At 33.1% G+C, this 24,000-nt stretch overlaps 1 protein-coding gene and 1 long non-coding RNA gene across 2 annotated transcripts in view; both read right to left on the reverse strand.

Annotated features, from left to right (window-relative positions):
* Positions 1-12,599, reverse strand: part of LOC136028546 (uncharacterized oxidoreductase YjmC-like) — a 584,142-nt gene extending 571,543 nt beyond the window's left edge. The window contains exons 1-3 of the mRNA XM_065706392.1: positions 12,585-12,599; positions 12,131-12,244; positions 6,425-6,577 (exon numbers count right to left, since the gene is read on the reverse strand). Of these exons, the coding sequence (XP_065562464.1) occupies positions 6,425-6,577; positions 12,131-12,244; positions 12,585-12,599 (282 nt within the window). The remainder of the gene's footprint in view (positions 1-6,424; positions 6,578-12,130; positions 12,245-12,584) is intronic.
* A 929-nt stretch (positions 12,600-13,528) lies between these two features.
* The window catches only part of LOC136028336 (uncharacterized), a 40,403-nt gene continuing 29,931 nt past the window's right edge, over positions 13,529-24,000 (reverse strand). Inside the window, exon 3 of the long non-coding RNA XR_010617810.1 lies at positions 13,529-13,655. This is a non-coding gene — a long non-coding RNA (uncharacterized LOC136028336). The remainder of the gene's footprint in view (positions 13,656-24,000) is intronic.

Below are 24,000 nucleotides of genomic sequence, written 5' to 3' on the forward strand. Positions count from 1 at the left end.
AATTTGTATTCTGAATCAATCAAGCAATAAAGATGGCACTGGGAAATGTAAAACGAGATAGCGTCAAAAAGTTCACTTTCTACTTCCAAAAGTGCTTCATTTACGATATTTTTGAAAAACATGATTGTCTTTGTTAAAGTATCTTTTCTATCTTTGAAAAACAATTCTTCCGGAAAACAAGAAAGAAAAAAATTGATTTGTCTTTATTTCTTTGTCGAAACATTTCAGAATATCTTTGTCAATGCATCAAAGTTGTCAATTAGCATTTTGATGGCTGCAATAAATGCTGCTTTAAAGGGGGCTGATTTTTTAAAGCACCAGAAAAATTTAATAGCTCAAGGGTGGGGACTTGGTATCTCTTTATAATATTCAATAGACGTCAGCCGCTTTGGAGTTTTTTTTTCGAAATTGTATTCCTCCTCATAGGTTCCTAAATACGCATTTGTCTTTAAGCCGAATACATATTCCCTCCTCGCTTAAGCCCGACAGCCCTACTGGATATTGATGAAAATGGCTTCACCTAATTTTGCCCAAAATGTGTTTGGTACTAAATAAACTATATAAAACTTTTTGTTGCGTTTGCACTTATAAGTACTTAATCACCAGGTGATTTAGCATGTGATCCATTCTTCTACAAAATAAAACTCTCAAAATGGGCGAACTGGACCTTTCCCAGCATTAAAACCATCACACATTTAAAGGGAAGTCACTTAAAGGAAAAACTGAGTTTAATAAAACACAAGCAATTATTATCAAAGTAGTAGAAATGTTGCTCGCAAAACTCAAGGTAGTTGTCAGTTGTACCCTGTATATAGTTACGTAAGAAAGAAATTGTTATGTCGAACCAAATACTGTTTACACTCCTTACCCTAATCCTTGTCCTGCCTTACATTGAGACGGATAATAAAGCTGGGCTTCCTAAATCGAACTCTCGTTCGTTCCTCACTATTACAAGGAAATTTTGAGACAAACAATTTACCATTGTGTAGGCACTTCTATTAAGTGAGAGCAAAGACCTCCTTAAGCAGTAGGTCAATCTTTTTTTACCCAAAATTACGCTAATGCTATGCTAAGTTCTAACAAAAGATGGAAATCATGTCAAGCAAGGTTTAAGAGTAAGCTTTTAAACCAAAATCTTCTTAAATCTCCCAAGAAAATCATAATTCTGGCTCGATGAGTGGACAGTTCGGAAACTTGTTATTGCAACAATATAAGTATTTAGTTCGTTTAGCGCTCTTTACAGCAGAAGGCTTGTTCCAAATTCGCTTGTTTAGAGGGTGCATATACCTTAAGCTTATATATCAATACTCCTTAATACCTTAAGCAAGTTTTTGTCTGTCGAGCAAACAAATTCTTCAACTGGAACCCGAAATTAGATCGAATATTGTCCCGTATGAAATCATTTATCTTATCGATTGGCCGTCAAGTCTAGCTGTCGCCATGTCGAGGAAAAATTCAACATCAGACAAAACCTACCACTACCATATCAAATAATTCACTTCTATTCACCTTCCAATTCACCTGACTCAGAATTAGATATCTAACGATGAAAAACTCAGCTAAGACAACGATCCGTTTAGTGCATTATGGTTAAGGGTGAGTTGTAATGCAGAAAGTGTGGTGTTTTTTGTGCGCTAACAAGGTATAATAACACTGTGCAATAGTGTATAATAAAAAATACTAACAGAAGTATATAACAGGATTTTTTTTTTAGCCTTTTCTAATATTTCTTTTCCTTAAATTTGGACATTTGGACACGTCCTCTTTCAGGAGTAGACAACTCCACTATAATATAATATATTCTATAATATATATATATCATGAAAAGAGAAATCACCAATGCAACAGCACAAACACACACAAAAAAAAGAGAGAGAGAGACAGAAGGAGAAAAGGAAGACTGTTTTCCTAAATTAGTGATTAATATAGACAAGCACTTGAATGAGGCCTTAACCCTACTCATCCATACAATCACATAGGTCAAACAGCATAGCCACACACAATCAACCATAAAGAATAATCCATGGACAGGCAGTCATGTCGTCAATAAGTATAAGTCGTCATTTACCAAACAATAGAAAAAATAATATAGACAAATAATTCAGAGGCAACACCCAACATAAGGGCTCATCAGGAGAATACACTGGCCTAAATAGGGTTTCGCCACTCTAAATTCTCTACCCAGCACAGTGTTGTGGCTACCACAAAATATCCATGGCATCCCCGCGTCAGGTATCACCCCCAAAATACATGGCTATGAAAGAAAAAAAAAAAAAAACAGCAAATGTAAAACAACCAAGTAAAACCAAAACAAGCTTATCCTGTTAATATATCCCTCCCTTTAGCAACAATAGGTAAACTAAATATTATAAATTTTACCAAATCACAAATATTAACACATTGCAAAAATCACAATATATATATGTATATATATATATATATATATATATATATATATATATATATATATATATATATATATATATATATATATATATATATATATATATATATATATATATATATAGATAGATAGATAGATAAGTGTATTTCAAAAACCCGTGGGCCATATACACACAAAATATAAATAAATAACAGACAAGCAAGGAAATTAACAACAGTACGAACACGCACAAAAAAAAACAGAATTCAACGCAAAAAGTACCTAATCTAACTACAAAAGAAATTAATCATATAAAACTTTTTCTTCTTATTAAAGATTTTTCTATATATACTCCACTCGAAATATTGTGGTTGGGTTACTATTTTGTAGAATACCCGGAAGCATCAAATTAATCCCATGCAAATAAATTTCCCGTAAATCCAAGAGCACCGGGCATTTCCGGAGAAAATGATCCAAGTCTTCATCATCATCTTTACAAAGAGGACAAAGATACCGCCTATCAGGACCAACTATTATTTTATTTTTGTCGAACGTTTTTTGCCTGTTCTGGATTGGAAGACAATTTGCCCTAAGCTGAATCCAACGACGTAGAATCATAGCCGGTAAATTAAGTTTAAAATAAACTTCCTCCCCAAAACTAGGTTTTGCCTGATTATAATGTTGTAGGGTTGTAGAATCAAGAACCAGCCCTTGCAAATGCTGAATTTCCTGACTCTCTAATATAAATCGTACCTGGCTTTCTAAATTTGCTGGTACATCGCGAGAGCAAAGACCATTATTCCATAAATAAGGCATTCCTACTTTTTCTAGTAATGATTTAAATATATGTGTTAAATATATGTATATATATATATATATATATATATATATATATATATATGTATATATTTATATATATATATATAATATAATATTATAGAATATATTCTATAATAAGAATATAAAACTATCGACAACATAAAAAAAGCATGATGCAAAATTTTGCACACTAATAGTAATATGCAATCAACTAAATACAAAAAAAAAGAAAAAGAAGAAGAGTCATGAGAGGAAATAAGCACAAGGAAGGGATAATAGAGGCATATCCCAGCCCCGTCAAGTATTTGTATTTTCTATTTGATCTCGACTATCTTTTCATTTTTATGTAAAAAAAGCAGGAAATTTATTAAAATTCAAACAAATAAAAATTAGTTAGGATTAAGCACAATCAAAACAAAAAAGAAATTTGAGTGAGAACTGAGTTATGATACACAGCTAACACAGAGACTTACCTATCCTCCAATAATTCCTGAGAAAAAAAAATACAATTATTTTAGCTTAAAAAAATAAACAGAGCCTTGCACACAGTTGCTGAAATAAATCTACATCAATCAGAAAAAGGTGGTCGAGTTAATATTGCAGGCCACACCAAGCTAAATTACAATTACCGAAATTCGAAGCATTTCTTTTAAAAACTTTCAATTTTTAAACTTTATACCTATTTAAACGCTAATTAAACGCTTTTATACCCTATTTAACCTTTATTTTTAACCCTATTTAAACGCTTTGTACCTATTTTTGCGCTATTTAAAGAAGAAGAGAAAAAGAATATACAAGAATTAAGATTGAAAACATTGAAACAAAAGCTGCATAAACACCTTCCAAGGGAGAAGGGGGTTCGAATGGTTTCCCCTAAGTCCAGCCTAAATAATCTTATGCTTAGGCCGATTCTTTATTTCTATCGCCAGACTAGTCTTAAGGGGAACCTTTATTATAATATGTTCACGTTGACTGATTGATCGATATAAATAGGCGAAAATTATTACCATATTTCCCCCTTTATATTTCAGGATTTTACATTTTCTTTCAAAACTTTTACCATTGTCTGAATAATTATGTGGGGTAAAATCTGATTTTTATAGAACTTAAGGAGCCAAAGAAATATATTTTAATTATTTAGAAGTAATTCATCGGAAGTAACATTCATCTTCTTCCCTGAAGGCTCGACTGTTATTTGTGCTTTACTGAAAACTGCAATCAGAAGCATGAGTGCAGGTTTAAGTAGTGTTACCATTTATCAATACAATAGAGTAAAAAAGCTACAAATGCTCATAGTAAGTTGTACTAGAGTTGAGCAATCATTTAGCAGCAAAAAAATGTTATAGCACAGTAACACTGATTTTTAACATTTTTTTTTGTTTATGAGTTTTGTCTTTTCCTTTATAGGGCCCAAAGGAGTCTTGATAGATTTGATTGGCTATCTCAGAATCTCTGCTTGACATTATGATTATGTCCTTTTGTGATAAAGTTGTTCATGACAAATATGGGTTGAAAACGGAATCCGTCTGTGTTATTATTAGTAACCACTCACTGACCGTATGACCTTGGAAACCAAGGGGTTTTCCGTAAGAATCTTGATAGTTTTGATTGGCTACCTCAGAATCTCTGCTTGACATTATGATTATGTCCTTTTGTGATAAAGTTGTTCATGACAGATATGGGTTGAAAACGGAATCCGTCTGTGTTATTATTAGTAACCACTCACTGACCGTATGACCTTGGAAACCAAGGGGTTTTCCGTAAGAATCTTGATAGTTTTGATTGGCTACCTCAGAATCTCTGCTTGACATTATGATTATGTCCTTTTGTGATAAAGTTGTTCATGACAGATATGGGTTGAAAACGGAATCCGTCTGTGTTATTATTAGTAACCACTCACTGACCGTATGACCTTGGAAACCAAGGGGTTTTCCGTAAGAATCTTGATAGTTTTGATTGGCTACCTCAGAATCTCTGCTTGACAGTGTGCTTTTGTCTTTTTGTGATAAAGTTGTTTATGACAGAAAATGGTTGAAAACGGCATCTGGCTGTGTTATTACTAACAATCCAGTGACCGTATGACCTCGAAAAACCGAGGGGTTTTCCACAAGAGTAACGTCAATGGAGTACCATCATACCGTCAATGGATGGTTACGAATAATAACACAGGCAGATGCCTTTTTCAACCTTTTTCTGTCATAAGCAGCTTCATCGATTTCCCCCTGGTTTCCAAGGTCAAACGGTCACTGGGGTGGACAGCTCCCCCCACAGTTGTGTAACCCAGTTTTTTGTTCATTAAAAATTCACTTTTGAACATTAAATTTTTAAACAGTTGTTAAGTTTGGCCTTCTCTGGGAAAAGGTTTGTTCTTCATTTTTCTTAATTATGATAGGAGGCCTAGATAATTAAAGGTTATGATATGACCTGATGTAGCTTTGGACCCATGATTCCCAACGTGAGGCGCAGGCCTCACCAGTGGGACATCACAATATTTCGGTGTGTCGTGGCCAGGATGTGCACTTTTCGGCCGAATACTTTAGAGCATTTATTTTGGGAAAAAAAAAATTAATGAGAATGACATCACATTCGCGTGCATTTAAAGAGAAAAAACGCGATTATATTGTAATGATGTTATAAATTGTATAGAAGTTGTTTTATTCACGCAATATTTTTCATTAGTAAAAAGACTACCCAACTTGAGGACGACCCAAAGAAAGATACCAAGTAAGTAGCCTTTTAAGCTTCCTTCATTTGAACACATAAGATATTAAATAATGAAATTTAGATATCAGAGGGAAGACATCAAGATTTTAGAAATGCCAAGGTGGGGTAGGGGCCAAAATCGATCTGGAGCCATTGCTTTAGACTAATTGCTTTAGTCTGCTTTAGACACCGACAATCATTTTTTCATGAAATGTCAATGTCATTTAGGAAGCTAGCTTAAAGTTATTTTACGTGTGGATGCTTGATTTATGCAAACTTATCTTAGTTTTGACAAGATTTTTCAAGAAAATAAATTTCCGCTGGGAGGGGGGGGGGGGGTAAACCAGTGTCTGGAGGGGCAGTTGGTTTTATGGGACAGCAATAATATCAACCAATAAATAAGTCATATTAAGAATTAAATCTAAGAGGAGGTAAGTAGGCTTTGCTTGGCCAAGATCTGAAACCACTCCTACGCCATCTATCTAAAAGAATATCATATTCGTAGCGTTAAATTTTTACCTTGCCTAGAGCAACAGCAGTTGTGGCCATATCTAAGAAGAAAGTTTCTCCGTTTTTAGCGGGTGCCGCCACAGTGAGAGGATTCGTGCCAAGTGCAGCCGCCTTAGCTCTTGTAGGTGTTTGAAGTGGTGATGTATTTGTAAATGATAGTCCCTATGAAAATTATACAATATTCATCATATTAAATAAACATTACATTAAACAAAATACAATAATTCACTGAATTAGAATGATATATACAATAATAAATAGCAAATAAATGAAGTACAGAAGCTTCGCACTTCAAAGTGCATTTAACCACCGTAGGAGAATCACACTTGAGCTGTACATACATATACACACATGTACACATTTGCACTGAAATAAAGAACTCAAGTACACTAGTATATGGAATTTCTTGCATCTTAAATAGGCACGTAATAATGACTCTAAATCTCTTTCTATATTTCATTTTTCCTATAATTTTCATATTATTATAATATATATAGCCCATCCCCCTCCCAAAAAATAAAACAAAGCTGACCGCTTCAGAATTAAAATACAGCAAACAATTCCAATCTGCTATATGAAATTAAATGGCATTGAAATTTATCAATGTGGGTCCCAAATGGAGTTTTATAAAAGGGGGTCAAGAGCAAAGGTAACTAGAGGGAGATGAGTTTCAGGTATTATTGAACTCTTTTCCTAAGTGCAGTCTCGACACAGCCAATAAAAATATAAAAAAGAAAAAACATTTATGTAGGTCATTGTCGTTTAGGGAAGATAAACATCGTTGAATTGGGGGAGGGGGGGAGAGCAAAGGTTTTTCATACTTTTTTTTAGTTGAAGATATTTTTAAAATCTACTTTAAACTTGTTTATATAGTCAAAAAGGTGTCGAGTGCACAACAAAGAAGAAGAGAACAAGAGAAAACGGCATAGATAATTAAAAAACAGCAGGCTTTAAAAGAAATAAAAGGGAATTAAAACCAATCTGAAATTTAAAGAAAGAACAAAACAAAATCAGAATGCATAAAATAAAAACAAACAGATCTTCAGAAATATTCGATAAGCTTCATTTGGGATGATTGTGAAGTTCTGGGGCATGAACATATTATGAATTTAGGATATGAATCCTTAGAGTAACGGGAAACAAATTCTTAAAATGTCACCCAAACAAAGATGGCCGCCATATACATTTATGATAGGCATATCCGCATACAAGAGGTCTTAATATTTTTCATATTTTCCTATTACAGATAAAGGGGGGAGGGCAAGATTTTTCGTAATTATTTCAGTTGAAGATATTTTTCAAATCTAACCCTTACCACCCAATTATCGCCCCTATATACAACATGGAACTTGTATAAAATGCGTTTGCTCGTATATTTTACACTTAATTCGCCTAAAGCTCGCAATTCAAAATGATAGTTCTGCAATCCAAAATGAAAATTCCTTCCTTGTAAGAGGAAAAAAAGGTAGACGATTAATCCTCTAGCTTTTATTTATTTATTTTATTTTTTACTTTCTCTCTGTTTTATTTGTAATTATTTTTACTTATATTATTTATTAACTTTTATTTATTTATTTATTTATATTCTTATTTCTATTTGCCGTTTATTTATGACGATTTTTACAATCATAATAAATAAACACCATTTAAACTTAAAAAATAAAACCCATTCCTACGAATGAAGAAATTAAAGCTAAAATGACTAAAAATCAAATCAAATAATCAACTCACACTTAAAACAAAAGAGAGAACAGATGAAACCAGCAAAACACGTCTAAAATTACAGAATAAAGCAATGAGCTGTCATATACAAAAGGGGAGGGGGGTTCCTTTTCTATTTCAGCTTTAAAAAAAAAGAATAAGATGAAACGTAATTAATACCAAAACCAATATCAATTAAAATAAATAATCAAAGTAAAAAATAATTGATATTACCCTAAATGACGAGATGAAACAAAAAATAACCAAAATAAACCCAAATATAGCCAAACTTAAAATAATAGAGAGGATATGTTAAAAAATATGTTAAAAATGACAGAATAAAGCAAATTAAATAATGAATAAAGCAAAACCAAGAAATAAGAATTGAGCTGCCATATACACAAGGGGGAGGGGATATTCCTTAACTAATTGAGCTTGAAAATAGAATATAATGAATACATAATAATGCCAAGAAGAATAGAAATTAAGATAAATAATCAAAGTTAAAAATAACAGATATTACCCTCAATGAGCAAATGAAACCTAAGGACATGAACAACCAGAAATAAAAATTGGACTGCCGTCCACTTTCAACACTAGTAAAAACACGAGTATGGCTTGAGTTTTACTGAAAACCCAATAGATTTATTTGAAAATTGCCCAATGACTTTTTGGAAGTTTTACATCAGTATCAATTTCCTATTCTTTCGAATGAAATGGAAGCACGAGGAAAACTTTAAAAAAAAAAAAAAAAAAGTAAACTTGACAAGCATTTTTATCCATTTGTATGGGTGTTGCTTTTGATATTATAATAAAGAAAAAACACTTAGTCCGAAATATAAATATTTTACTCCGGTGTTCGTTTTGTACTTTCAAATCACACTTATTTAAAACTATCAAGCAGAGGAAAGTTAGCTATCCTTTTAAAAGGACTAAATAAAAAGTCGCAATACTATTAATACAAATTAATTAGCAATTTAAGACTATTGTATTCATCGATTGTCTACCTATATTCTAACTATTCTTCTTTAAATAATCTTCTTTTGCTTTTAGAAAACACAGTTAAATGAACACTATTCTGCTTGAATCCTTCATACGTTACTGAAATGACGTTTCAACGTCATTTCGTTGAACGTTTGAACGAAGAATGAACGATTCAAATGTTCATCCTTAAAATGATGTCAAACGTTAGTGAAAAAAGCGAGGATTTTGGGAAAAGTTGTTCCAAAATATGGAATGAACTTCCACCATCTGGAATGGATGCTGAACCCTTTATATTAAGTACACTTTTTCACAAAATAATCATTTCTACAATAAAAGGGGGGTTCGCACTCCTCAACACCAATACGGCACGCTAGGTCGAAATATTTTCCTGTATCCATATCAACACCCAACCGCATTGAAATGAAGAACATGTTGTGGATAAGGTCGAAAAATTGGGCCTGAAAATACTTCTCTCGAGACTTAACACTTCCTACCCCCCCCCCCCCCTTTAAAAAACACAATGGTCGTAACTTTACTAACAAGTACGCAAATATGCAATGTTTCATAAGCGTCGGAATACGTGCATAAACGATATATACGAATCAACTTTTTATTTTTTTTGAACTATACATAAGTTTTAGGATGAACGCATTGCAGTACGCCTGTCAACAACATGGCATCTAGGCCTGGAATATTACCTAAATAGTTTTCGACACATAAAACGATTAAATATCTCAAGTTTCAGTTGAAAGTATTTGGGCATTACTCAGGTTAGGTTAGGTAATTGTCGTTTTGTGGCCTAAAATGCTAGATATTAGCACAAAGCTGTGTCACGATCTTTATTATTGAATCAAACAAAAAATAAAAAATTTCCTTCAACTGAAAGTATGGAACAAATTACTCCGTGTATGAAGAGGAATGTCCCTTTCTCAACCCTCACTCTTTACGCTAAATTTTTGAAGTTCTTGAAGAATGCCTCTCATTCAAATTCAACGACCCTTGTATTTGAGCAGTCTTCCCTAAAGAATCATGTCACGAAGTCAAACTTTGGCCCAAACAGTGAGGGCTGATGAAGGGGTATCCCCCCTCATTTGCGAAATAATTTCTGTCCATTTTAAGTTTTAACGTTGCTCATTACTCTGAAAAAACTTCTTTTTTTACTTAATTTCTAGCCGTTTTCCAAGTAATACCAGGAAATCTCCTCCTCGCCACAGTATAAAATTTCCCTGGAAATTTCTCCCCGGAAAGTTTCCTCACCTCGGAGATTCCACTCCCCCCGGAGAAAATTCACTCCCAAAAATATGCTTTCGATTATTTCCAAATAATAAATACCGTATATGAACTGTCGGCAAATTTAATAATTTACAGCCTTTTTCCCAGGGGCTATGGGGGTCTTTTCATCCCCAAAGGTATAGTGATTTGTCATTTCAACAATACTGAGTCAAATATCCCTCTCAGTTTTGATCTCTGCTTTTTTGGAACAAAGTGGCTCGGAAAGAGGGCTAGTTAACCTCCATTCTCTTGGTCACTTAAAAAGGGCACTAGGACATTTATTTCTGTTCAAACGAGCTCTCTCCTGATCATCTAGGACGACTTTTTCAATACAGTTACCCATGAAAAAAGAAATAAGAAAAAAGAAAGAAATAAAATCACATCCGTTATCTTTCTTCCAGCAAAACAAATACAAAATTCTCTACTTTTGTAGATAGGAGCTTGAAATGCCTACATCAGGGTTATCTGATATGCTGAATCTGCTGATGAGACTGTCATTAAGATAGCTTTAACTTTTCGGGGGTATTTCCTCCGTTTTTCAAAGTAAGGCAAATCCTTCAAGGCTCATAGTTTTAATGGGTAACATTAAATTTAATACATTTCATATATTTAGAATCAGCGTCAAAATTCAATTCTTTTGATGTAAAAATTGTTATAAAAATTCTGTTTTTAGGGTTCGTTCCTATGAAACATTTGATGAAATCGATGCGACAGTTATATAAAAATTATCAATAAAAATTCATATCAACTATAGACTTGTCTTTATTAAACCTTTCAAATAAAGTTTTAAAGCTGTTTTTCAGCTCATCAAAAGGGCTACAATCCAGGCTTAGCATGTAGGTCTATATTTCAAATCTAATTTTTTCGTTTTAAGTTTTGATCATGAATAGAGCTTAAAAGTAGTTTATAATTCCCAGTAGCTAATCAAGCTACCAAATAAAAGAATTAGAAAAAGATAACTAGGGGCAAATCCTGTAGAGGCATTGATACTTTTGTAATAGAAACACCTTGGTAAATATTTCACGCGGAAGTATTGATGAAAATACCGCTAGGTGCAAGTAAAGAAGCGATTTATAGCTATAGTAATACAGAACACATTTATATATTCTATATATTTATATTTTATAATTATAGTCTACATATGTATTTATTTATAGAACAAACGTATATGTTCTATATGGGCTACTTATGGCTAGCCCATACGTATGTTCTACGTATGGGCTAGGGAGGTAAGGGTGGGCAGGGGGTAAGGTGGGGTTGGGAGGAATGAAAGGGGCAGGGAGAATATGTGTATTAATGAGTAAGAGAGTTTGGATTTGTTATTATTGATTAATAGATATGTGGACTTTCGCGTGAATACAAACCCTCATAGGTTTTCCCCAGCGCGAAAATGTTCTACTTTATTTATTTATTTGTAAATGTTGAAAGAAAAAATTTGAACTTGAAAAAAAAACTTGAACTATATATTTACATATTATTTATATAAGGCCTCCCACCTTACATAAAAGATATTCACGTTAAGTTGTAATGTCTCTCTGTTATGATTTAACAAAATTCTTTTTATTTAGATAATTTACATTGGTTTTAGTTGCCATGTTGATGGTATTAAACCTGGTATAAACCTTATAAGCTTTCCAGAAAGGATGGTATAAACCTTAAAAATTACCAGGTTGATGGTATTAAACAAGACGGCTTAAAACCCAGAACAGAACTTAATAAATAGTGCAACTAATTTTCTAACAGAGTCTATGTACTTACAATCAAACCAGCTTGTGCTGCTTGAAGACTATACCAGCCAGCTATGCCATAATGATTTGAGTTGTTTGCAGCTACCCAGCCAACTCCAGCTGATTTTGCTTTTTCAATGGCAAGCTAATGAAAATAAACTTTGGCTTCTTAATAAAGGACATACAAATTAAAATGACTTCCTTCAAAATATCAGGATTATTTCCTACAGTTCTCAGCACTATCTGCATAGTTAACTTACTTGCTGCTTTTTTTAAAAACTATTTGCGTAAATGTGAAAACACTTTTCACCCGCAAAAATTCAAATATTAGTAATGTGCTGATTCACAGGCAGCTATACTTTCAAGGGAGAGCTACATTTTTTTAAGCTATTTAGTGGCACATATTTTCTAGCTTTTTTGTTGATTTTTAAAACGTCTGATTCCACCATCTGAGCCAAATTCCACATGACACATGATCAACTCACACGGATTAAGGACATTTGGTCTTAATCCATTTATGAAAAAGAGAAGAAAAAAAGAAGCCAATTTTAAGTAAAATCGCAGAGACAAACCCATAAAAGCACAAAGGAAATATCCACCGTAAAAGCAAACAGATCCAAATTATTTAAAGTAAAATGATTAAGTTCTCGAAATTAAGAGAGTTTTCTAAAGTAAGAAAGTAACATCTAGGATTTCTGTAAAATTTATGATTTACTCAAATAGATACTAATTTTTTTTTTTAGATATCTAACATAGCCTGATCATAATTGCTTCTACATCCGACATGGCAAATTCAGAAATAAAACATAAAATCAAACAGCCCTAATAACTAAATCAGATTTAAATAAGCTTACATTGACTAAAACAGAAGATGATAACAACAAAATCTAGTATTTACAGAAAAAATTTGCCTACTCTGCTTATTAATTTTTTTTTATTCAAGTTCTATTTACAGAGCATTTTAAGCTAGTAAGAAAGTATATTTACAACCCGCAATAGTACAAAAATGAATGTATATATATATATATATATATATATATATATATATATATATATATATATATATATATATATATATATATATATATATATATATATATATATATATATATATATATATATATATATATATATATATATATATATATAAAGGAATCTTATTTCTACTGAATCTTATTAATCTTATTAATAATATATATACTTAATCTTAATCTTAATACTTAATCTTATTATATATATATTTATATACATGTATATATATATATATATATATATATATATATATATATATATATATATATATATATATATATATATATATATATATATATATATGTATATATATATGTATATATATATATACATGTATATAAATATATATATATATATATATATATATATATATATATATATATATATATATATATATATATTACCAACCACAGGACCCAGTCCATTTTTACCATCTACAAGCGCAGTACACACATTTTCTTTGACAATTGACGGGAGGGCGTTGCCATCGCATATTTTATTCAATATGTCATTAACATACATCTCTAAAAAAAATGAATTCTGATTAACACGATTAAAAATGGCGAAAATAAGAATTGTGGTAGTTACACAGAGCTAATAATGTAAGCGAAAAAAACCTTATGACTCCTTGGGATTGCATCTCTCAAATCCCAAAGAATAACAAAGAGGGCAACAATTGCTCTTCTTTTAATTTCTTCTTTAGTTCTTCTTTTAATTTTTAAGTTCTTCTTTTAATTTTAACAAATTTTTTCCAGAAAGTCTTTTCGCTTTGTTGACTTTTCTTCATTATACAGGAAATATAGCGAAGAATCAGCCATAAGTATGAAGTGATCAGATGAATCATCAGTACTGACAGCACTGTCAGGTGAAAAAGTATTATCAATTAGTGAATATGAGGTTTCAGTTATCCTGGATGGTATAACAAGATATACAGCATATGCCCCAAAGAGGCCAGCAATTACTCTCCATGGTTTTAATAAAACTATGGCAATGCTATACAAAAGGAATAATCTGCTACAAATAGAATTGTCTGAGGCCGTAATATATGCTCTATCCTCTCCTGTTTGTCTTGTTTTGAGATGTAACCTAAATTACAGCATATTATATGGTTGCAGTAAGTTGATTGCAAATTGCAGCATACAAGACAAAGGAACGGGAAATCGAGTACAAGACAACAAAAAGAAATCAAGACAACAAGAGGAATGAAATGAAAGAGTATTTGTTTTCTGAGGAAGAATTTGCGACAGTAGTAAAAGAATAAAAAAATAATAAGGCTCCATGTGCTGATAGCGTGGTAAATGAGTTTGTTAAAAATGGTGGCTCTGGGACTAAAAATAAGTTACTGAAGATTATGAATATGATTTGGAGAAAGCGGAAGTACCTGACAATTTTAGGAGAACCGTAATTAAACCATTGTATAAGAAAGGTGACCATGATTAAACGGCAGAAGTCATGGGACAACATGGAATGGGTGACATGAACGAAAAGGGAGTGCTACTTGTCGACTTCGCCCTGAACAACGACCTTGTCATAGGAGGTACATTGTTTCAACACAAGACCATCCACAAATATACACGGACTTAACCAGATGGCCGCACGCGCAGCAAGATTAATTACCTTCTCTTCTCACGCAAGTGGCGGAAGAGTATCCTTGATGTGAGAAGCTATAGAGATGCTGATATACAATCAGACCATAGCCTTATGGTTGCCAAGATCGATATAAAGTTAAAAGCAACACAGAAAAGCTATAAACCGACAACCCACAAATCCTTTAACGTTGAGAAACTGAACGACAAGGAAACAACACAAATGTTCCAACTAGAACTTTCAAACAGATTTAAAGCCCTGCAATCGGAATTAGGACCAAATACTGATGTCGAAAGTATGTGGGAGAAACTGAAAAGAACGTAGAGAGAAGTGGCAGAGGAGAAATTAGGCTATAAGAAGAAAAAGAATGAAGGATGGATCTCTGAACGAACCTGGAAACTAATTGATACAAGAAAATCACCCCCACTTTCCATTCTGTCGGCCTCAGACACATCTGAATTGATTGTTCTCCAAGACTCATATAGAGAAATAGACAAACAAGTAAAGAAGAGTGCCGACAAGATTAAATTTATTGAACGCAAAGCAGCTTTGGCGGAAGAAACAACAACTACGCGAGGTTCAAAATAGTCTATAGATTATCCAATGAGATGATTGGAGTCAAGCCTAACAGGACTAATCTAGTAAAGGAGAAGAATGGAGTCCTTTTGACAGACCCTATGAAGATTCACGAGAGGTGGGCAACCCAATTCGAAAACCTACAAAATAGACCGAGAATAAATAACCGAGATATAATTCCTGACACTCCATTTATTATTTTTGATGTAAATGAAGAGCCAACGTCTCCAGAAGAAATCATGGCTGGCGTCAGAAAGTTGAAGCGCGGAAGAAGGCCAGGAGTAGATGGCATTACATCTGACAGGCTGGAAGCTTCAGTCCGCGACTGCATGACAGTTTGGGTTGAGCTCTAACTCAGATACGGAGTGACTGGAAAGTACCCCAGTAACTGGCCAAAAAGAACCAGTATTAAGCTCTTAAAAAAGGGTGACGCACTTGTTTGTAACAACTAGAGAGGCATTAATATAATGTCGATACCTAGTAAACTTATGTCATTTATTATACTACAGCACCTGCAGCAGAAACTGGACCAACATCTTCGCGATGAACCACATGGCTTCCGACCTGGAAGATCATGTGCAGAACTAATTATCAAACTGGTAATGCTGGTTGAAGACTCAAAGTAATGGAATAAAAAGCTTTATCTTCTTTTCATTGACTTAGAATAGGACTTTGATTCGGTTGACAGTGAAATCTTATGAAAAATCCTCAAATGCTATGAAATACCAACCAAGATAGTAGAACTGATTATCGTCCTGTACAAAGAAACAGAATGCTGTGTAAGAACAGAAAACGGAGTTACAAGATACTTCAAAACCATGACAGATGTCATACAAGGATGTGTATTATCACCATTTTTATTCATAATAGTAATGGAATACGTACTCAGACAGTCTATGGGCTACGGAGTAAGCGTCAACAGCAGCCAACTTGCAGATCTTGACTTTGCAGATGATATAGTACTGCTAGAAGACGCCAAAGATCGATTACAGCTGCTATTCGATGAAATCTCAGAAAAGCCCGAAAGGTCAGATTGTCGATCAACGTCGACAAATCGAATTGTAAATAGTGTTCCTTTCCTTAAAGCAGTTTTTCAAAGACAAATGCGAGAGAAATTCGCAAATATAATACTGATGGTGTTTAACCCAAGAGAAAAATTGTCAGTTAGTGAAAATACAGCATAAATGTCATTTCTGATATACAAAGGGTTTCGATTCCCACTCAGATTCACCATAAACCTAAAAAAAAATATGGCTATAATTAAGTCACAGTAGGAAGGAATGAGAACCCTGAACTTCAAATGAAAATAAAGGTTGGGTGAAAATAAATACTAGAATAGCTTGGAACTGTAGCTATTGACATTTCTTATCCTCATATTCTCTATTATATCTAACCCCTGTATTATTCTGTTAAAGATACTAATATGCACATCAAGTTCAGCCAGTTAACAATTTTGTTGCCTCTCCTTCCCGAAATAAAAGGGTATGAGCCCCCCAGACCCATGAACATGTACTAGAGCCCTATTCAGAAAGCAAAAAGGAGAGAAAATCCCGACCTACCCTTACAACTGGTTGAAACAATATCAGATCCTCCATCCCCATTTCTTATAAGCATGAGCGAATTGTTCACGGTGTGATCTCTTTTTTATGATTTCAACTCTTTGGTGACCATTAAGTCCCTACGTAGTCTATTGTACAGAAAAAAAATACAACTTGAGCCTTCAATAATTATCAGTAGCGCTGATCTCCGTTTCATGGTCTTTCAGTCAGCAAGTGCAATGGGATTTTGGGGTCAGTCACCCTCTGCTTTCACACACCCTTCTTTTTTACCTTTCCCAGATTTCTCCAGGTAACCATTTAGAGCTGGGTTGACTGGCTGAGCTTAGAGAGTCGCACCACAGACCCCCGTTTCAAACCCAATAGCCAATGACATCATGACTCAAACCCCTGTCCTCACAGAAAAAGAATTTCAAGTCTAGCGTACTAGTCACTCGGCTAGGACGGTGTGCAAGTATTGTACATACACAGCCAGAATATTAAAAAACAATTTTGTTGTAATTTTGGAAAGTATACTGTATGATTCAAATTAAGGCCAGCTAAATTCCTTTGATGTTTATACTGATTATTTTATGCATAATACATTTCGTTTTCAATTAATGGTTAGTTTGCTGTTTCTTTTTTTTCTTTTATTTTACTTCAAATAAGAAGGAAATTTGGCTCTATTGAACTTATAATGGAATTTTTTAGATATATATCAGCTTATTCTGGTAATTGATCCCCTAACTGGCATGACCCCCCACAATCAGCAGTAACTAGGATATTAATATAAATTTTACATCACCCCGTTTTTGCTGTTTATTTTATAAAGATTGTTTACCTTAATTTGCACATATTTTATGTACACATTTCGTTTTAATTAGCTTTTAGGGTTTGTTTTGTTAATTCCCTTTTTTCCTTACCCAACATTAGAAGCAAATTTGGCTTGAACCGAGCTGGTGATGAACTTTTTAAACTAAATCTTATCTTATGATTAATTGAACTAATTAAAGGAATCTAATAAAAGCAAGCAAGAGAAATTTTAATTAAGACACTGATATCAATTAAATTTAATAAAACAAAAAATTGTAGCTTTCCCGTGATTGCTTGCACAAAGGGATTATGATGAGGGGGGTTATTGATTTTTGGTTACAACAAACAATGTCAGCTGAAACAGGAAATGGTGAGTTCGAAACGCAACGTAAAAAATTTAAGAAAACTGCAAAAAATACCAACAACATAAGAATCTAAAAAAAGACAAGGGAACAAGACAGTTATTAGAATGCACAGCAATAAGAATCCATTTGTTTGGTTTTAAAAGGGGAGCAGAACAAAACTAGCAACCTTTTAATTGAGCTGATTAAAAAAATTTAAAAGAGAGTATTTAATTCAAACATTGAAATTAGCTGAATATAATAAAACAAATAAAAGTTAATATTCCGTAAATTTGACTAAATTAATATATATTAAGTAATTCAATTAATCATACATTTGAATTAAAATTAATCATTAAATAATGGACTAGTTGAAAAAAATTAGAGAAGGGGGGGGGGAGATAAAGAGATAAAATAAAATACCTAGTCGATTCATCCCACGACTGAAGTGACCCCTACAATCAGCAGCAACTAGAACGTCAGCAAGGGCTGTGGAATGGTTTTCCTGCACACCTACTTTGACCATGGAGTCGATTATGAATCTCCTTGCTTCTTCCACTGGAATGACGTCATTGTTTTGCTTAGATGAAAAGAGTCGTTTGCCATGGACCAATGATAAAATTTGCCTTCTAGAAAGTTGTCCCAGCATTTTGATTAAAGCTTAAGAGGACTCCTAGTCTCCTGAAAAAGACAGATCTCAGTCTTAATTCTGGAAAAAAGGGTATGCTGCTTTTTCTTAGGGTACACGGGTGTAAACATGAAAGTGAATCTATTTTCATGTCTAAAAATGTCATGTAAGGTTTGTATCAGCTAGTATTGGAGAGTCCTTTTGGGGGAGCATTGATAATACACTATGACTCGAAAAGGAGAAAGCGCGTTTCCACAGCCAGAAGAAAGCAATTTATCAATTTTTTTTTTTTTATAACATGGCTCAAAATAGTTATGAAGGAATACCTGAAGGGTGCCGGCAGCGAAAAAATATATAAACTACAACTTATTCTAAAGTGAATTTTTCAGCTCAAACTTAAAGAAGATTGAGAGTAGCCTTTTTTAAGTTTCAGGAAATATTCAATGAAATATTTTCTAACTTCCAGATCTAGTTTCCAGAGTTTCTAGTAGTTCCTAGAAATCTTCTTGTGTGAATTTTTCAGCTTGATCTTAAAGAAGAATCAGAGAATTCTTGCTTCTAGTAGTATCTTCTCATGTAAATTTGTCAGATCAAAATCTTAAAGAAGATTGGCAATCTAAACAATTCTTAAAGAAGATTTGGAAAAAGTCCTTTTTTTAAAGTTTCTAGAAATATTTGACAAAGAATAGACTCAAACCCTTATACTACTTTGAAACATATATACTTTAATACAAGATTGAGGTATTATAGCCACATGTACATATAGAAAGGTCATACATGCAAAACTTACAAAAGTAGGGACTTCTGGGGTCAGGAAAAAGGACCAAATAAGGACTAGACTAGGGGTCACTTTTTATATAAATACCTGAAATATAACTGGGATGCCTTGCACTGTTCTCTTCCTTTGTGTATTTACTGCAACATAGCAACTTCTAATACAATATAAGTAAAAAGAAAATAAAACATAAAAAGGGATAGTGTATAAGCCAAATAATTAGGTTACTTTTTTAGGTAACATCTTCAAAACATTTGAGACAAACTCCTGCTTTCTTTTTTTAACAGTCAATTAAACCTTCCAAACATCTACTTCAAGTCTTTGCTCTTTTCACACTGAATTTTTTGAGCACCTAACAAAGTCTTTCCTGCCTATACCCCAACCAAGTCCTTCAAATGAAGGGTAATATCTATTGCTTTGATATCTTCTCCCACAAGGTTGTCTCAAACCATGTTCTATACTGACAGTTCTTCTTCATTTCTATCCACACCATTTTCTAATGCAACTATAGATTTATTTTTTCTCCTGAAGCCTTTGTTTCAATACATGATTCTATTCTTCTTCATAATGCATTCTCTCTTCACCTTACTTTGCAGCTAAGTTAAAAGATGTTTCTCAAGTACCATTCAGGCAGACCTTGCAGAAAAAAAACAACCTTAGAGGAGGTATCAAATGTTCCTCTGCGTTGGTTATCCCAAGTTATTGACTGAATATAAAATCTAGACTTCCTGACAATACTTCCACCCTCACTGCAGAGCTGTCAGCCATAAAAGGGGCACTATAGGTTGTCAATATTAATACGCTAGCTGCTCAAAAAGTAGTGTTGCTCTCAGCCTCCAAAGGTGCCCTTCAGCTTATTGATAATATCTGCTGGAGTACCATAGATTCAGACTTGGGGAGAGTAAGAGAACAAATAATCAGTCTTCAATTAAACCTTATCAACCTTAAGTTCCAGCTATCAAGGGATCAAATATAATGAGGTAGCACATCAGCTTGCTAATAGCTCCTTAAGTAATCTGATAAACCAAATTTGAAATCAGACAAAACTACCCCCCACCCTGTCCTTATTTTCTTCAAGGGCAGATTATATTCTCTATTATAGATAGATAGATAGATAGATAGATAAGTGTATTTCAAAAACCCGTGGGCCATATACACACAAAATATAAATAAATAACAGACAAGCAAGGAAATTAACAACAGTACGAACACGCACAAAAAAAAAACAGAATTCAACGCAAAAAGTACCTAATCTAACTACAAAAGAAATTAATCATATAAAACTTTTTCTTCTTATTAAAGATTTTTCTATATATACTCCCACTCGAAATATTGTGGTTGGGTTACTATTTTGTAGAATACCCGGAAGCATCAAATTAATCCCATGCAAATAAATTTCCCGTAAATCCAAGAGCACCGGGCATTTCCGGAGAAAATGATCCAAGTCTTCATCATCATCTTTACAAAGAGGACAAAGATACCGCCTATCAGGACCAACTATTATTTTATTTTTGTCGAACGTTTTTTGCCTGTTCTGGATTGGAAGACAATTTGCCCTAAGCTGAATCCAACGACGTAGAATCATAGCCGGTAAATTAAGTTTAAAATAAACTTCCTCCCCAAAACTAGGTTTTGCCTGATTATAATGTTGTAGGGTTGTAGAATCAAGAATTTTTTCTTATAAATTTTATATGATCAAATGCGACTCTCTGATTTGAATACGAAAATAGTTTACTAGGAAGAAACAAGCCAATCCAAACTGCAGATTTTGCAACTCTATTCTAGAATCCCTGAGCTACTTAATTTTTGGATGTCAATTCATCCAGCATGTAGTTAATATTAGAGAGATCTTCTATAATACAAACCTCCATTCTGATATTGACAAGCTCCTGATCTCAAGCCTACTAGCAAACTCTGGAAGAATGCTGTATCAAAGTACCTTCAATGTTCTGAGGCGAAATAACATTTGTGAGTAGAATGGACTAATATTAGCAAAACTTAGTGATCCCTCATCATCTGTAGATGGAATAAAATTGTATCAAATCCAAAAGGAGACTGAAGCAGACTCCATAAGGCTTTTTGTTTTATGAAGAAGAAAAAGACTTGTGAAGAAGATCTGGATATATCCAATGAAGAAGAAAAAGTACAAAATATAGATTGCAGAATCCACATTCTTCATGAGCAACTGACAGCACAACAGCAACACTTTAAGAAATTTATAAGAAAAAATTTCTTGTGTATATTTATCTCAATATATCAGCAATCAACCCATTCCATTGTGCACCAAATTGTCCTGGAGTCTACCAACATGATAACTTCCCTGGAGGTAGTTACCCTTCTGAAAATTTTAGCTTTAAATTAACCTTACACACTACTAGACGGTGATCTTCACTTTTAATATCAATAATAGCACTCCAATATACCCTAGTATCTTGTATTGGTCCTGTCAGTCGTTGGATTACAATAACATAATCAATATGGTTGAATGTCTTACTATAATGTGAATACCAAGTCAACTATTGGGCCATTTTATGACCAAACACCATGTTGGTTACAACTAGGTTGTTATACCTACAAAATTGCAAAGGTCTATAGCCATTACTGTTTCCTTGTCCTATACCAAATTTACCTGGGATAAGATACCATCTATCCCTATTTCTTCCAACCTGGGCATTAAAATCTCCTAGTAAAAGCATCATATTTCTACCTGGTACCCTGTCTATTTACTCCTGTAATTTTAAGTAAAATTCACCTGAGTCACTAGTATCTCCATCAGTTGGTTCAACAGGCGTATATACTACAACAACTGATACGCTGAACTGTTTAAGTCATAAAATGACTTTTAAAGTATAGTATATACTTCAAAATGTTTAATTCCCATGCATATCTACCAACAATTGAGTAAAATGAATAGATTAAACAATTAAATACAAAAAAGTTTCAAATTTAATCTGTTAAAATGTAATACAAATTATATGTTTTCAAAAAAAAATCAGACGGTAACACAAGTGAAGAGAACTTCCAAAGAAAACTCTTTCAAGATTTTCCATGGCTCTAATATAATTTTTTTTTCTCCAGGATCAAAGCTGAAAATTAAGGCTCAAGAAAATTACTCTTCTGGAGGAGGAGCAAGGATTCCTAATGATCAACTTGGCTAGTCTCAGTAAACCAGTTTCATTTGGCCAGAGAGAGACAAAACAGACAAAAATAATCAAATTATTTATTTCCTGTAAAGAAACTAATGTTTTTTTTTTCACTAAGCATTTATAAGCATGCATTCAAATTGACACATTTGGCTTTGATCTTTGTATCAAAAGACCCATTTTACTGTGACACTGTCTGAAGTATATTACCTGCCCTGGTGCATGGTTCTTGTCCAAATCTCAAAAATTTCTAAAAATCAGACCTTAAAGGTATGATTTACAATTGTGGTTTGTTGGGTGACAAAATGTTGTGGAACCAGTTTTATTTCATAATAATTGCCATCATTTGAGAGAGAATTTTCTCATTTTTTTATGTATTCTGCAGTCTATGTATATTTTGTAACTTTTATTTGTGTTTACAATTTCCAATAGGTATGGCAAAGTTACTATCAATTATTATTTTTCAAAATTCAGGATTAATTTAGTAGAAAAATCTTTCATAATTTTGACCTTGGCCAGGACTAAAAAAATTCTTTTTTGTAAAACACCAATATGTTGCAAGATAGATATATTAGGAAGTATTTAATGCAATGCCACAATAAGGACTCAAAGATTTGTAAAACAATGGATACATAATCTCAATGGTTCAATTTAATTCTTGCTTTAGATAGGCTTTGTTCAGAGAGGTGGTAACAACATACATTGATTCTGAATCCTGGTTTGGGAGTGATGAAAATTTAGATTCAGTTCATACTTGCACCAATCAAGAGATGATATTTGTATAAACTGGATATTGGATTCATAAGACACATGATTATCACTAAGCATGGTTTATGCAGCATATTTCTGCACAGTGTCATGAAATTTGTGCATCAGAAGGCCCTAGACTGGACATACATGCTCAGTTAATGTCCTAAAATGATTCAAGCATGTCAGTTTAGATTGCCCCTGGGCTGGAAAGTTAGGTTGGGGTTAGCACCCAAGAAGGTACCCATTGCCCCCTTGGCGCTCAGCTTTTTGAAACCATTTTAATATCTGTCAATGACTAACAAAACAATTTCTAGAATGACTGCTTCAAACAGGGTACCCTCTCTAAATGATTCTTTGATAGCTCTAATTGCTCATTCTCCTGAATAGTTTCTACAAATTCTATTTTGTCCTGGAATCCACAGGAAAACAACTTAGTATCAAGTATTTTGAACCTCCACCAGTGAATTTCAACATTCACAAATGTTAAACATTCTCAATAACATGTATATATATATATATATATATATATATATATATATATATATATATATATATATATATATATATATATATATATATATATATATATATATATATATATATATATATATCACAGTTTGTGGTAAGGGACTGTAACTAAGAAGCAAAGTGGCTCAATAGAAACCAAAATCATACTCATGCTGATTCTAAATTTATAAGTTCTATTAAGTTCAGTGTCACT

The sequence above is a fragment of the Artemia franciscana genome, chromosome 6 (assembly GCF_032884065.1).
Source record: "Artemia franciscana chromosome 6, ASM3288406v1, whole genome shotgun sequence".
Lineage (NCBI taxonomy): Eukaryota > Metazoa > Arthropoda > Branchiopoda > Anostraca > Artemiidae > Artemia > Artemia franciscana.